This window comes from Doryrhamphus excisus, chromosome 13 (assembly GCF_030265055.1).
Source record: "Doryrhamphus excisus isolate RoL2022-K1 chromosome 13, RoL_Dexc_1.0, whole genome shotgun sequence".
NCBI lineage: Eukaryota > Metazoa > Chordata > Actinopteri > Syngnathiformes > Syngnathidae > Doryrhamphus > Doryrhamphus excisus.
The window spans coordinates 6,992,011-7,004,583 of record NC_080478.1 but is presented as its reverse complement, the minus strand read 5'-3'; the positions used below and the strand labels follow the sequence as shown (position 1 = coordinate 7,004,583).

At 40.7% G+C, this 12,573-nt stretch overlaps 1 protein-coding gene across 1 annotated transcript; it reads left to right on the top strand.

Moving 5' to 3' along the window:
* The first annotated feature begins 4,293 nt into the window (after positions 1–4,293).
* On the top strand, positions 4,294–10,983 carry LOC131140054 (actin, alpha cardiac muscle 1). Its single transcript, XM_058090126.1, has 7 exons — positions 4,294–4,338; positions 4,595–4,733; positions 5,576–5,900; positions 5,971–6,132; positions 6,204–6,395; positions 8,369–8,550; positions 10,001–10,983. Exons 2-7 carry the CDS (start codon positions 4,605–4,607, stop codon positions 10,142–10,144), a joined length of 1,134 nt encoding a protein of 377 aa, XP_057946109.1. The 5' UTR covers positions 4,294–4,338; positions 4,595–4,604; the 3' UTR covers positions 10,145–10,983.
* The last annotated feature ends 1,590 nt before the right edge of the window (positions 10,984–12,573 follow it).

Sequence of the window (12,573 nt, the reverse complement as noted above, 5' to 3'; positions counted from 1 at the left end):
AACAAACTTTTACAGACTTTCTCCTCTGGAGTTTCTCATCGGACTTGAATTCACTTCATGCTTGAAGTTTTGGAGAAATAAATTGCACGACACTTCATGGAGTCATACACACGGAAAGGATTTCAGCTTTTTCTTCAAGGTGAAATTACTACTAAATCACCACACGCATTTGACTTGGCCCATCATCAAATTCCTCACTCGGATTTAAAAAAAGGTTTTCATCTCTGACAAGATGCTATAAAAAAAAAAAAACACTGATTAGACATCAAGTTGTGTTTTTGTGATTCCAAACATCCTGAGGACAGACGTTTAGTGCCAGAAGATTAGAAACCAAAGCAGAGTGGAGCAGACGAGCCTGAAGGCAAACACAAGTAGTTCCTTGAAATGCGGTCGGACCATCGTGACGGATGAAGGGGAGCTTCTATTTTAACTCTTAACCGAATCACAAAACAAAACCGGTGTGTTTTGGAATGTTTATTGTCCCATAAATGGACGCTCGGAGATATTATTATTGTCTCCAAATAAACCACTGTTATGATCATATTTTAATGTACTTGGGACGTTGGCACTGAGCCGAAGTCCGAACATCGATGTGGTTTGATCTGACAAATCTTAAGTGGAATTGATCAAATGTACGACTACAGCTTCGGTTTGGACATCAACGACTAGCAAGGAGCTGTTTAACGGTGATAGAAAAAAAACGCTGTGAACACAGAGGTAGGTTGCATTGCAAGGTTTGCCTAAATCTTCCAATGATGCCTTCCTTGCACCCTGCCACTTCCAGATTGCGTCCATTATCGTTCCATGCCATGCCATGCTGTAGTTGACAAATTTGATTGGCTTCTGGCTGCCTTGTTCTCGATACTTTTCTCCAAATAAGAAATCTTGTGCTCTCATCACACGAGATCTTGCGACACCCCTACTTGAGTCATAAAGTTGTCTTTTCCGAGAAGAAAGTATCACTTTAATGTTGTTAAAATGTTACATATTGTACCTTTAATGTGATGGTATGTGTCTAATGTGGATGAGGTATGTGTTTGAAACCCCTCACCCCATTTGGAAACCCTACTTTCAAACCGTAACATAAACCCTGTTACATGTGCCAAACTCGTGCCATGGAGGGCCGAGACACTGCAGGTTTTCTTCCCAGCCCGTCACCAAAGCAGGTGATTTTAATGATCGATACCTCCTTCAATTATATGGGGAAATATGGGCTAATACCTATAAAAGCAATCTTCACTGGCTAAATGTACTGCAAAAAAGGTCAGTAAGGATAATTCATAATGCCGCCTACAGAGAACATACTAACTACTTATTTCTAAAATAAGGACCCATGTCATTATATGGTCATATCACCTTGTACGAGGTGCATAATAAAATAAAATAAAATAAAATAAAATAAAATAAAATAAAATAAAATAAAATAAAATAAAATAAAATAAAATAAAATAAAATAAAATAAAATAAAATAAAATAAAATAAAATAAAATAAAATAAAATATATTGACAGTTACTATGGTACCCATTATATCATTATATGGTCATATCACCTTGTACGAGGTGCATAATAAAATAAAATAAAATAAAATAAAATAAAATAAAATAAAATAAAATAAAATAAAATAAAATAAAATAAAATAAAATAAAATAAAATAAAATAAAATAAAATAAAATAAAATAAAATAAAATAAAATATATTGACAGTTACTATGGTACCCATTATATCATTGTATGGTCATATCACCTTGTACTTCGGTACGAGGTACATTATTAAAAATAAAAACTTAAACTGTATTATGGAAAGCAGGAAGTGAACAAATGTAACAGTTACTGATTGTAAAAGTACCAGATGGAGGGGTAGGATTTAATAAGCTTTGCTTCTTCCTACTCCTTTTGGACATGTGGAACTGGGAACTGATTATGGGATGCAAACCAGCTGCTGGAGAAACTGGTTGGAGAGGAAACCTGCAGTATCTAAACCTAATCATGAAAGCCCTACCCCTGAAACTAAACCTTAACCTAACCTAACATAAAACCTGACCGCATCAAAATAGCCCTACCTTAAACCCAAACCCTAAAGCCTAGCCTAAAGCCTAGCCTGAGTAGGCTGCGTTGTGGCGAGGCGGTATTAAACCGGTGTCGAAAGCCAGTCTTCCATTCATTACATAAGAGCCACCAAAGCAGCGAGGTCATGGCTGGAGGTCAGGTGACAACAACATATGATTCACGGCTCACTGTGTGCCCTTTGTCTCGTCCTGCTCGCCGAGGGAGCGTCCACGCTGCTCCTCCGCCGGTGGCGCCCACAAAGCCCTTCCGGAGCATCGCCCGGCAATGTCATTCCGCATGCCTCCGTCTTCCCTTGGCGGCCATGAGGAAGAAGAATATGGCACATGTCACAACAAGAGATGTCCCCTTTGCGCTCATTGTGCTGACGCCGCAAACACTGGAAATTGCTAAGCTTTTACTGCACGGAAGATGCTGGCCTGTGCATATGCAACATAGTCTAATGCTATACATGTAATATTTACATTCCTGGATAAAATATGCTGTCATTTGCATAAAACTGTCTTATTCAGGCCAATCGATGAAGATAAAAAATGCAAGAGTACGTCATGTTTCACAACCAGCCCGTCAATAACAGCCATACAGCTCATTAGACTTATTGGAACCTATGGATTTCTACGCTAACATGATCTACGACACAGCTTTACCGTTATTTTAGTCCATTGTTACAGTATGGGGACTCCATCCTTCTGGAACAGGGAACGGGTCCTCGTCTTCAAAGAGCTAGCAGCAGCTGACACCAGCTGTTTGACACAAGTGTTCCACACTCACTTCATGACTGCTACCGTGTGTCCACACAGCAGAGCCGTCTGATAAAATAAAACAACAGAAAACAACAGAATTGCATTCATTCATTTATTTTCTACCGCTTTTCCTCACGAAGGTCGCAGGTTGTGCTGGAGCCTATCCCAGCTGTCTTCGGGCAAGAGCAGGGTACACCCTGGACTGGTGGCCAGCCAATCACAGGGCACATATAGACAAACAACCATTCACACTCACATTCATACGTATGGACAATTTGGAGTGGCCAATTAACCTAGCATGTTTTTGGAATGTGGGAGGAAACCGGAGTACCCGGAGAAAACCCACGCATGCACGGGGAGAACATGCAAACTCCACACAGAGATGGCCGAGGCGCTAACCACTCGACCACAAAATAATAATAATAATAATAATAATAATAATAATAATAATAATAATAATAATAATAATAATAATAATAATAATAATAATAATAATAATAATAATAATGATAATCATAATAATCATAATCATAATCATAATCATAATCATAATCATAATAATCATAATATGTATAGTAATAATATATCGCATTATTTATATTTTTTGTGTGGCTTGTCTGCCATTTTTGTGGAATGTTTTTTTTATTTTTATATAAATGCCCAAATTATTTCCAAAAAAACAATCCCCAATGCTAGCGTCTATGAAAAAAAAAATGACTTTGAGATGTTTCCTATAGTGTAGCCCCCAGTAGGTCGACCATCTTTTTGGCATATGCTAACCCAGGAGTTTTTGGGTTAGCAGTAAACAAGTAAACAACCAGCCAATCACAGGACACATATAGACAAACAACAATTCACACTCACATTCATACCTATGGACAATTTGGAGTGGCCAATTAACCTAGCATGTTTTTGGAATGTGGGAGGAAACCGGAGTACCCGGAGAAAACCCAGAATTATGATACTTCTTTATTAATTATATTATATTATATTATATTATATTATATTATATTATATTATATTATATTATATTATATTATATTATATTATATTATATTATATTATATTATACTATACTATATTATATTATATTATATTATATTATATTATATTATACTATATTATATTATATCATGTGTTCAGTTCAATTTAATCATGATGTGGACATGTGATTTAATGCCTTAATTAACGCCTGCATCAGTAGACAGCAATGTGTCACCATTCTAGAAAGAGGGGCTTCAGTAAGGTGGGGGGGGGGGATAGAGTAAAGATCAAAAGGAAGTCTATCATTGTGTCCTCCATACATGGATGCCCGACCTCCCTGTCCCTGTCATGCCATTCATGGAGCGCCTCTTGTCAATGGTGCGGCGGGTTACCAAATATGGAGAAGGGGTGGGGGGAGGTGGGCTGCGCTGCATAACGGCCACCCCACTCTCAGCCATACCAAGGCTATAAAACACCCTGAGCGGACAATTCGACACCGCCTGCTTTACAACACTGCCAAGGTCCCAGGGTGCCTGGTGCTTATCTGGTGAGTAGGGGGACGGGAAAGTCATGGATTTATCCCAAAATGGACTTCCACCTTGACATCTCAACTTTGACTAACAATGTCATCATCTAACGGGAACCAATGCTCATCCCATCCCATGCCATCACTGTTCCGACATTTCTGTGACACCTCATAAACGTTCCAGACTCCTCTCACTTCATAATACTACTAGTCTCCCCAAATATTAAGTTCTCTCCAATAATCCAAACAATAACAACAATCTACTGTTGTGTTGCAGAGGTGACACCATGTGCGACGACGAAGAGACCACCGCCCTTGTGTGCGACAACGGTTCCGGTCTGGTCAAGGCCGGATTTGCCGGGGATGACGCACCACGTGCCGTCTTCCCGTCCATCGTCGGCCGCCCTCGTCACCAGGTAAAGAAAACGCTGATCACAAATGGACTCAAATGACTAACCTAAGTCAAGTCTATGCTAGGTAAACTTTGTCATTCATTCATTCATTTTCTACCGCTTTTCCTCACGAGGGTCGCGGGGGGTGCTGGAGCCTATCCCAGCTGTCTTCGGGCGATAGGCAGGGTACACCCTGGACTGGTCGCCAGCCAATCACAGGGCACATATAGACAAACAACCATTCACACTCACATTCATACCTATGGACAATTTTGAGTCACCAATTAACCTAGCATGTTTTTGGAATGTGGGAGGAAACCGGAGTACCCGGAGAAAACCCACGCATGCACGGGGAGAACATGCAAACTCCACACAGAGATGGCCGAGGGTGGGAATTGAACCCTGGTCTCCTAGCTGTGAGGTCTGCGCACTAACCACCAGACCGCCGTGCCGCCTACTTTGTCATACAGTATTAGAAAAAAAAGTCTTAGTGCTTTTGTAGTTTTGATGTTGCTGTAAAAACCACATCCACACGAATATGAGGCGACACTTTTCTGTAGAAAAGGGTTTGGACTTTGTCTCAAATTGAATACTTCAGTCCGTCAGTACGTGTCCTTTGTTACTGAGTGTGCAGTTTATTGAGAAGTAGTACTAGGAGTAGTGTGTACCGCAGTAGGCGAAGGTAGTTTTTCGTTCAATTTGACATCGTCCATTAGCTTGGATGTAGCTAAACAAGCTCCAAGATACTTTTCCCGGTTTTGTTAACAGTTTCTAAAGAGCTACAGATCTTGTAGTCAACTCCCTCAGAACTGGGAGCCATTGTCCCCCGGCTCCAAGACTGAGTCTTCCCCCGTCTGTTCTCCCAGGGCGTCATGGTGGGTATGGGCCAAAAGGACTCCTACGTGGGCGACGAGGCCCAGAGCAAGAGAGGCATCCTGACCCTGAAGTACCCCATCGAGCACGGCATCATCACCAACTGGGACGACATGGAGAAAATCTGGCACCACACCTTCTACAACGAGCTGAGGGTGGCCCCTGAGGAGCACCCTACCCTGCTGACCGAGGCCCCCCTCAACCCGAAGGCTAACCGCGAGAAGATGACGCAGATCATGTTCGAGACATTCAACGTTCCCGCCATGTACGTGGCCATCCAGGCTGTGCTGTCCCTATACGCCTCTGGTCGTACCACCGGTATGCCACCATTCAGCGGGTAACGTGTCTCCGATGGAGGACATCATGGCGTTAATGATGTCATTATTAGGTATCGTGCTGGACTCTGGCGATGGCGTGACCCACAACGTTCCCATCTACGAGGGTTACGCTCTCCCTCACGCTATCATGCGTCTGGACTTGGCCGGTCGTGACCTGACGGATTACCTCATGAAGATCCTTACCGAGCGCGGATACTCCTTTGTCACCACAGGTGAGCACAAACAGCAACTTTGGGTTTTTTTTTTTACCCCGTTTAACCGAAACTATGTTGTGTTTCTTCAGCCGAGCGTGAGATTGTGCGGGACATTAAGGAGAAGCTGTGCTACGTGGCCTTGGACTTTGAGAACGAAATGGCCACGGCTGCCTCGTCCTCGTCCCTGGAGAAGAGCTACGAGCTGCCCGACGGTCAGGTCATCACCATTGGCAACGAGCGTTTCCGCTGCCCGGAGACCCTCTTCCAGCCGTCTTTTATTGGTACGTAGCGAGTTAACCGCTAGAACTTCAACTATGGACTCGTACTGTAGAACTAAATCACATTTGAAGTGTAGACGAGTAAGAATCCATCTCATTTGCAAATGATCCCTTCATATATTGGTTGAAACCTTTGCACTTTGCATTTATTTCTACTTTTCTCATATTATTAACTGAAAACCTGAATGAAAAGCATGTTTGTCCGCCTCTGCTGGGCCCCTAAAGCCACATCCGCTGCCTTCTGAACCGCCTTCTGTGCCCTCGGTCGACAAAATGCTGGCACTCGTCCGTGTCAGCTCGGCACCACAACTGAAGTACGTACGTTTAAGCACAGTGCAAATGCTAACTTGTCATTGGACAACCAAATTGGGGAAGTGCCGTGAATGACGTGCATCCACCACGGAGTCAGAAGTGGTTGCAGATGGCACACGCATCACACATCCTCCGTAGCCCCCCCCCCCCCCACCCCATCATCCGTAACCTGAGGCGTCCGCCCCAAAGGGGTTTGAATCTCCACTCTACAGGTTTGAATCTCCACTAGTAAGTATCATCAGTATTCGTCAGGAAGGGTATCTGTAATTTAAAGGGCTCAAGCCAAAATCAGTATGTGTGGCGACTCCGTAATCAGGAAAAAGCAGAAAGGAACTAACACTCCGGTGAGACATGCGTGCATATGCGCATGTGTGTGCATAAAATTTCCCTAAAAGGCAAAACCTTCTGCACGCTACACTTCCTCCTTGCCGTAATCTGTAATCTTTTCCATTCAAATTCTTCTCACTTCTGCCACCTTGTGGCCGTTTTTATGGCTCTAAAAGTGACCGCTATGCAGTTGCGTCATCACCACTTTTTGCCTCTTGTGCAAAAAAAGTAAGAGGTGATCGGGCGTTTTTAAAAAACATTCATTTTCTACCAATTATCCTCATCACGAGGGTCGTGGGGGTGCTGGAGCATATCCCAGCTGTCTTCGGGTGAGAGGCGGGGTACACCCTGGACTGGTCGCCAGCCAATCACAGGGCACATATAGATGATCAGTTAAAAGTCCGACAATCAGCAACCCCCCCACAAAAAAAATTGAATTGTTTCCTCCAATTCCTACATTCCAAAAACATGCTAGGTTAATTGGCCACTCCAAATTGTCCATAAGTATGAATGTGAGTGTGAATGGTTGTTTGTCTATATGTGCCCTGTGATTGGCTGGCCACCAGTCCAGGGTGTACCCTCTTGCCCGAAGACAGCTGGGATAGCATACTTTTGACCCCCATATATAATGCAGTTATTGTACAATTCTCGTAACATTACAACATCCATGCAAAATTATTACGACATTTTTCCCTCATAATATAATGACCTCTTTTCTTTTATAGACTTTATTCTCCTAATATTGTTGTAAATTCCATTTTGTCATACAAATACTATTTTATAATGACCTTTTTGTTTGATATTAACAATTTATTCTCCCAAAAGTTGGGCTTTTTTCTAATTAGATTATTGATTTTTTTTTTTTTGTACATTTACCTTCCATTGGACTAAAACCAACATTTCACTCCAGTCCTGTAGGTGATGATAATGTGCCAAATTAAACCAACCAGCCAACTAACTTGTTTTTAATATTTACTATATTTGATGTTGTTTATGTATTCTGTGTACAGTGTGAGCGACATAGGAGTTAATTTAGGTATGTTCATTTTGACTTGTTCTTTATCATAAACAATAACTTCGTACTGACTGTGCCAACTTAAAGTATCATTTCCCCCCCTCCTTTGTGATTGATAAACATGTCTAACTTTATTTAACTTTAAATTTAAAGCAGACATGTTGTTCACATTTGCGCCCACAAACGAGTGCAGCTGTCAGGGGAAGCTGTGTGTAGTAGCGCCTGTTTCAACAGCTGATGTGTTTGGAGTTGGGAGAAGGAAGGAAGGGGCGGGATTTAACATCACTGGGTTGACCCCCTCGCTCTGTATGTGTTTCAACAGGCATGGAGTCCGCAGGCATTCACGAGACCACCTACAACAGCATCATGAAGTGTGACATTGACATCAGGAAGGACCTGTACGCCAACAACGTGCTGTCAGGCGGCACCACCATGTACCCCGGTATCGCCGACCGCATGCAGAAGGAGATCACAGCTTTGGCGCCCAGTACCATGAAGATTAAGGTAGCTTTACCATACAATTTAGGAGGAAATCATACAAAAGCAAATCATTTGAGGAATTTCCAGTTCTACAAAGATGGTCAACATGAGACACTAAAAATTAGCCAAATTAGAACCAAATTCCGGAATAAGGCTATCATAACATTAAACATTGAAGGACCGTAGCAATTGTTTACTGCGGGTACTCCGGTTTCCTCCCACATTCCAAAAACATGCTAGGTTAATTGGTGACTCCAAATTGTCCATAGGTATGAATGTGAGTGTGAATGGTTGTTTGTCTATATTGTGCCCTGTGATTGGCTGGTTGTTTACTTGTTTACTGCTAACCCAAAAACTCCTGGGTTAGCATATGCCAAAAAGATGGCCGACCTACTGGGCTACACTAGTATAGGAAACATCTCAAAGTCATTTTTTTTTTCATAGACGCTAGCATTGGGGATTGTTTTTTTGGAAATAATTTGGGCATTTATATGAAAATAAAAAAAACATTCCACAAAAATGGCAGACAAGCCACACAAAAAATATAAATAATGCTATATGTTACTATAATAATAATAATAATAATAATAATAATAATAATAATAATAATAATAATAATAATAATAATAATAATAATAATAATAATTATTATTATTATTATTATTATTATTATTATTATTATTATTATTATTATTATTATTATTATTATTATTTTGTGGGCGGCACGATGGACGAGTGGTTAGCGCCTCGGCCATCTCTGTGTGGAGTTTGCATGTTCTCCCCGTGCATGCGTGGGTTTTCTCCGGGTACTCCGGTTTCCTCCCACATTCCAAAAACATGCTAGGTTAATTGGCCACTCCAAATTGTCCATAGGTATGAATGTGAGTGTGAATGGTTGTTTGTCTATATGTGCCCTGTGATTGGCTGGCCACCAGTCCAGGGTGTACCCCGCCTCTCACCCAAAGACAGCTGGGATAGGCTCCAGCACCCCCTGCGACCCTTGTGAGGAAAAAGCGGTAGAAAATGAATGAATGAATTATTATTTTGTATATATTAGTACAGAAATGCAATATATTAGTTGAATAAAATGTAAATGAAATAGAATAAATCAAATAGTAAATTAATTAATTGGTAAATTAATTAAAAGCAAATAAACAATAATTTTTGTATGTAGTGGATGAAGTACATTTAAAAAATTTATGCGGTAATCGAACAATACACTAAGCAGGGTATACACACTCAGGTTGTATTCTGATATCCATCAAATTATGAAATATATAAAATATATATTTTTAATATATTATATATAATATATATATAATATATATTTTCAGTACTTTTTGAGGTTAAAGGTTACAAAAAACATTACATTACAAAATTAGAGTGTCAGACCTTTTGTACAAAATCCAACAAAATCTTAAAAAAATTTTTTTTCAATTGCGGCCCAAATATAATCAATGTCATTTGTGCCCAGATCATCGCCCCCCCTGAGAGAAAGTACTCCGTATGGATCGGCGGCTCCATCCTGGCCTCCCTATCCACCTTCCAGCAGATGTGGATCAGCAAACAGGAGTACGATGAGGCCGGACCCTCCATCGTCCACAGGAAGTGCTTCTAAGCCAGCACCGCCCTTCCTCCCTTTACCCGCAGCCAGCAGTTCATTCGTCATCATCACAACTATTTGTTTACAATTTATATATGTATAGCTTTATAAATAAACAAGAACCCGGGACTTGCAAGGCACGCCTTTTTGTCTTCTTTAGACAAGGTGAGCCGTACCTAATTAAAAAAACAAAACAAAAGAGAGGTGGTGGGGCGTCCTTTGACGCGTAAAGGTTATTAAAGATTTGAATTAGAAAAGATTACAGTGAGCGGAGAGGATAAGCCACCTCACCAAGTTTCATTGAGGGAAAACACATGCAGTCATGTGACCCCTAATCTTCTTTTCTACATTGATGACCAAACCTCAGTGTAGACCACAATAGCAATACGGTCTAAAAATAGTACACACTGTAGTCTATGTTCTGTTTAGTGATCATATCACTAAACAAAATTTAGGGCAGGACTATTTTTAACACTGCTCAAACACACAGAGTTAATCTCACAATCTCTGTACCGCCATCATAATCATGCAATTCTGATGTATATATACTGGTAGATATATATGTATATGTATTCTATTTGCTACACTCCGCTTGCATTGAGGCCAAGTAGTACAAAGACCCACGGTGTTCCAATGGGGAAAACAAGTTAGTTGGCTGGCTAGTTTAATTTGGCAGATTATCGTCACCTACAGGACTGGAGTGAAATATTGGTTTTAGTCCGATGGAAGGTAAATGTACAAGAAAAATATCAAAATATTCATCTAAATAGAAAAAAAGCCCAACTTTTGGGAGAATAAATTGTTAATATCAAACAAAAAGGTCATTATAAAATAGTGCTTGTATGACAAAATGGAATTTACAACAATATTAGGAGAATAAAGTCTATAAAAGAAAAGAGGTTTATTATTTATTATATTATGAGGGAAAAAAATTGATAATAATTTTGTATGGATGTTGTAATGTTACGAGAATTGTACAATAACTGCATTATATATGGGGGTCAAAGGTATGCTGGAGCCTATCCCAGCTGTCTCCAGGCGAGAGGCGGGGTACACCCTGGACTGGTGGCCAGCCAATCACAGGGCACATATAGACAAACAACCATTCACACTCACATTCATACCTATGGACAATTTGGAGCTACCAATTAACCTAGCATGTTTTTGGAATGTGGGAGGAAACCGGAGTACCCGGAGAAAACATGCACACAGAGATGGTCGAGGGTGGAATTGAACCCTGGTCTCCTAGCTGTGAGGTCTGCGTGCTAACCGCTAGACCGCCATTCCACCCATACGCAAACATGCAAGAGATGCCAAAAGCAGAGAATCGAACCCAGGTCTTCATGATCTCTTGTGGCCAACATGCTAACCACTGGACCACCAGGTGAGCATTACATATTATAAGTCGTAAATTATGATGCAATTGAAATGATACAATTTTATGAAAAATGGTCATATTATGAGGGTAAACATAAAGAAGGTCATAATATCATAAGAGTGTAGGCCAACATCAAACATAGGCCTGCATTACAAACCTTATCATAAACCTATATGAACTACACCAGCATTTTATTTCAACATTTGTTATTATAATAATAACAATATTATATATAGCACAAATTTGACAGCCATTCTTATTAAGGCTGTTTGAGTCATACCAAAAGTCAAAATCATTTAACGGTACACCACAAAAAATGGTAGAAATGTAACTATTACACCCTGTGTGTAAAATAACACCTTAAAGAGGCATCACACAGTCAAAAGTGATCATTTTAACTAGAGCAAAGCATGCTGGGAAATGTGTAATCTGCCCATCCACACGGAAAAAATTGTCATAGTCAAGTAATTTTCACAAAAAAAACATTCCTGGACTAAAATTATATGTTACAACCTCCTGGTAATGCTAAATAAAGTCATAAAAATGAGTAGAAAACCTGCATAAACTTCTGATGAATGCAATTGTATAATGATATAATAAGGATTTAATGACATTGGAGCACCAGCATGTTTATTCATGCTTTTAATATTCATAACTTGAACATTTCCTCCATTCAAGTGTGAGCCTAATATTGATTTGGCGGTTAGTGTGTCACCAATAATTGCATGTTTGCATGGCTGCCTGTTGCTAGGCAGAATTGTGGAGGGAACTTAGCCCCAAATCCACACGACAATCACGTTCATTTACACGCTCTCATTTCACCAGCTCTGCATTAACTATAAAATAGATCCAAAATAGCGCCATCTGGTGGCAAACTAATTGCTACTGTCATTGTGTGTCCTCAGCAGGGCGTGTATGTCGGGAGTATGTTCAATTGTGAATTACTCCCAAATCAGAAGCCCTGTTCACGCGTGCGTGAGGGATGGACGGACAGGAGGAGGGGGAGGAGCAGGGAGTCAGAGGAGGAGGCAGTGGGGGTGGGGGTGGGGGTGGAGGGGACTACTTA

What these genes read in the sequence shown, in the direction of transcription:
- LOC131140054 (XM_058090126.1), top strand. Translation starts at nt 4,605, where the DNA reads ATGTGCGACGACGAAGAGACCACCGCCCTTGTGTGCGACAACGGTTCC. An exon ending in TCGGCCGCCCTCGTCACCAG is followed by an intron (nt 4,734 to 5,575) that starts GTAAAGAAAACG and finishes CTGTTCTCCCAG; the next exon opens with GGCGTCATGGTGGGTATGGG. An exon ending in CCAGTACCATGAAGATTAAG is followed by an intron (nt 8,551 to 10,000) that starts GTAGCTTTACCA and finishes ATTTGTGCCCAG; the next exon opens with ATCATCGCCCCCCCTGAGAG.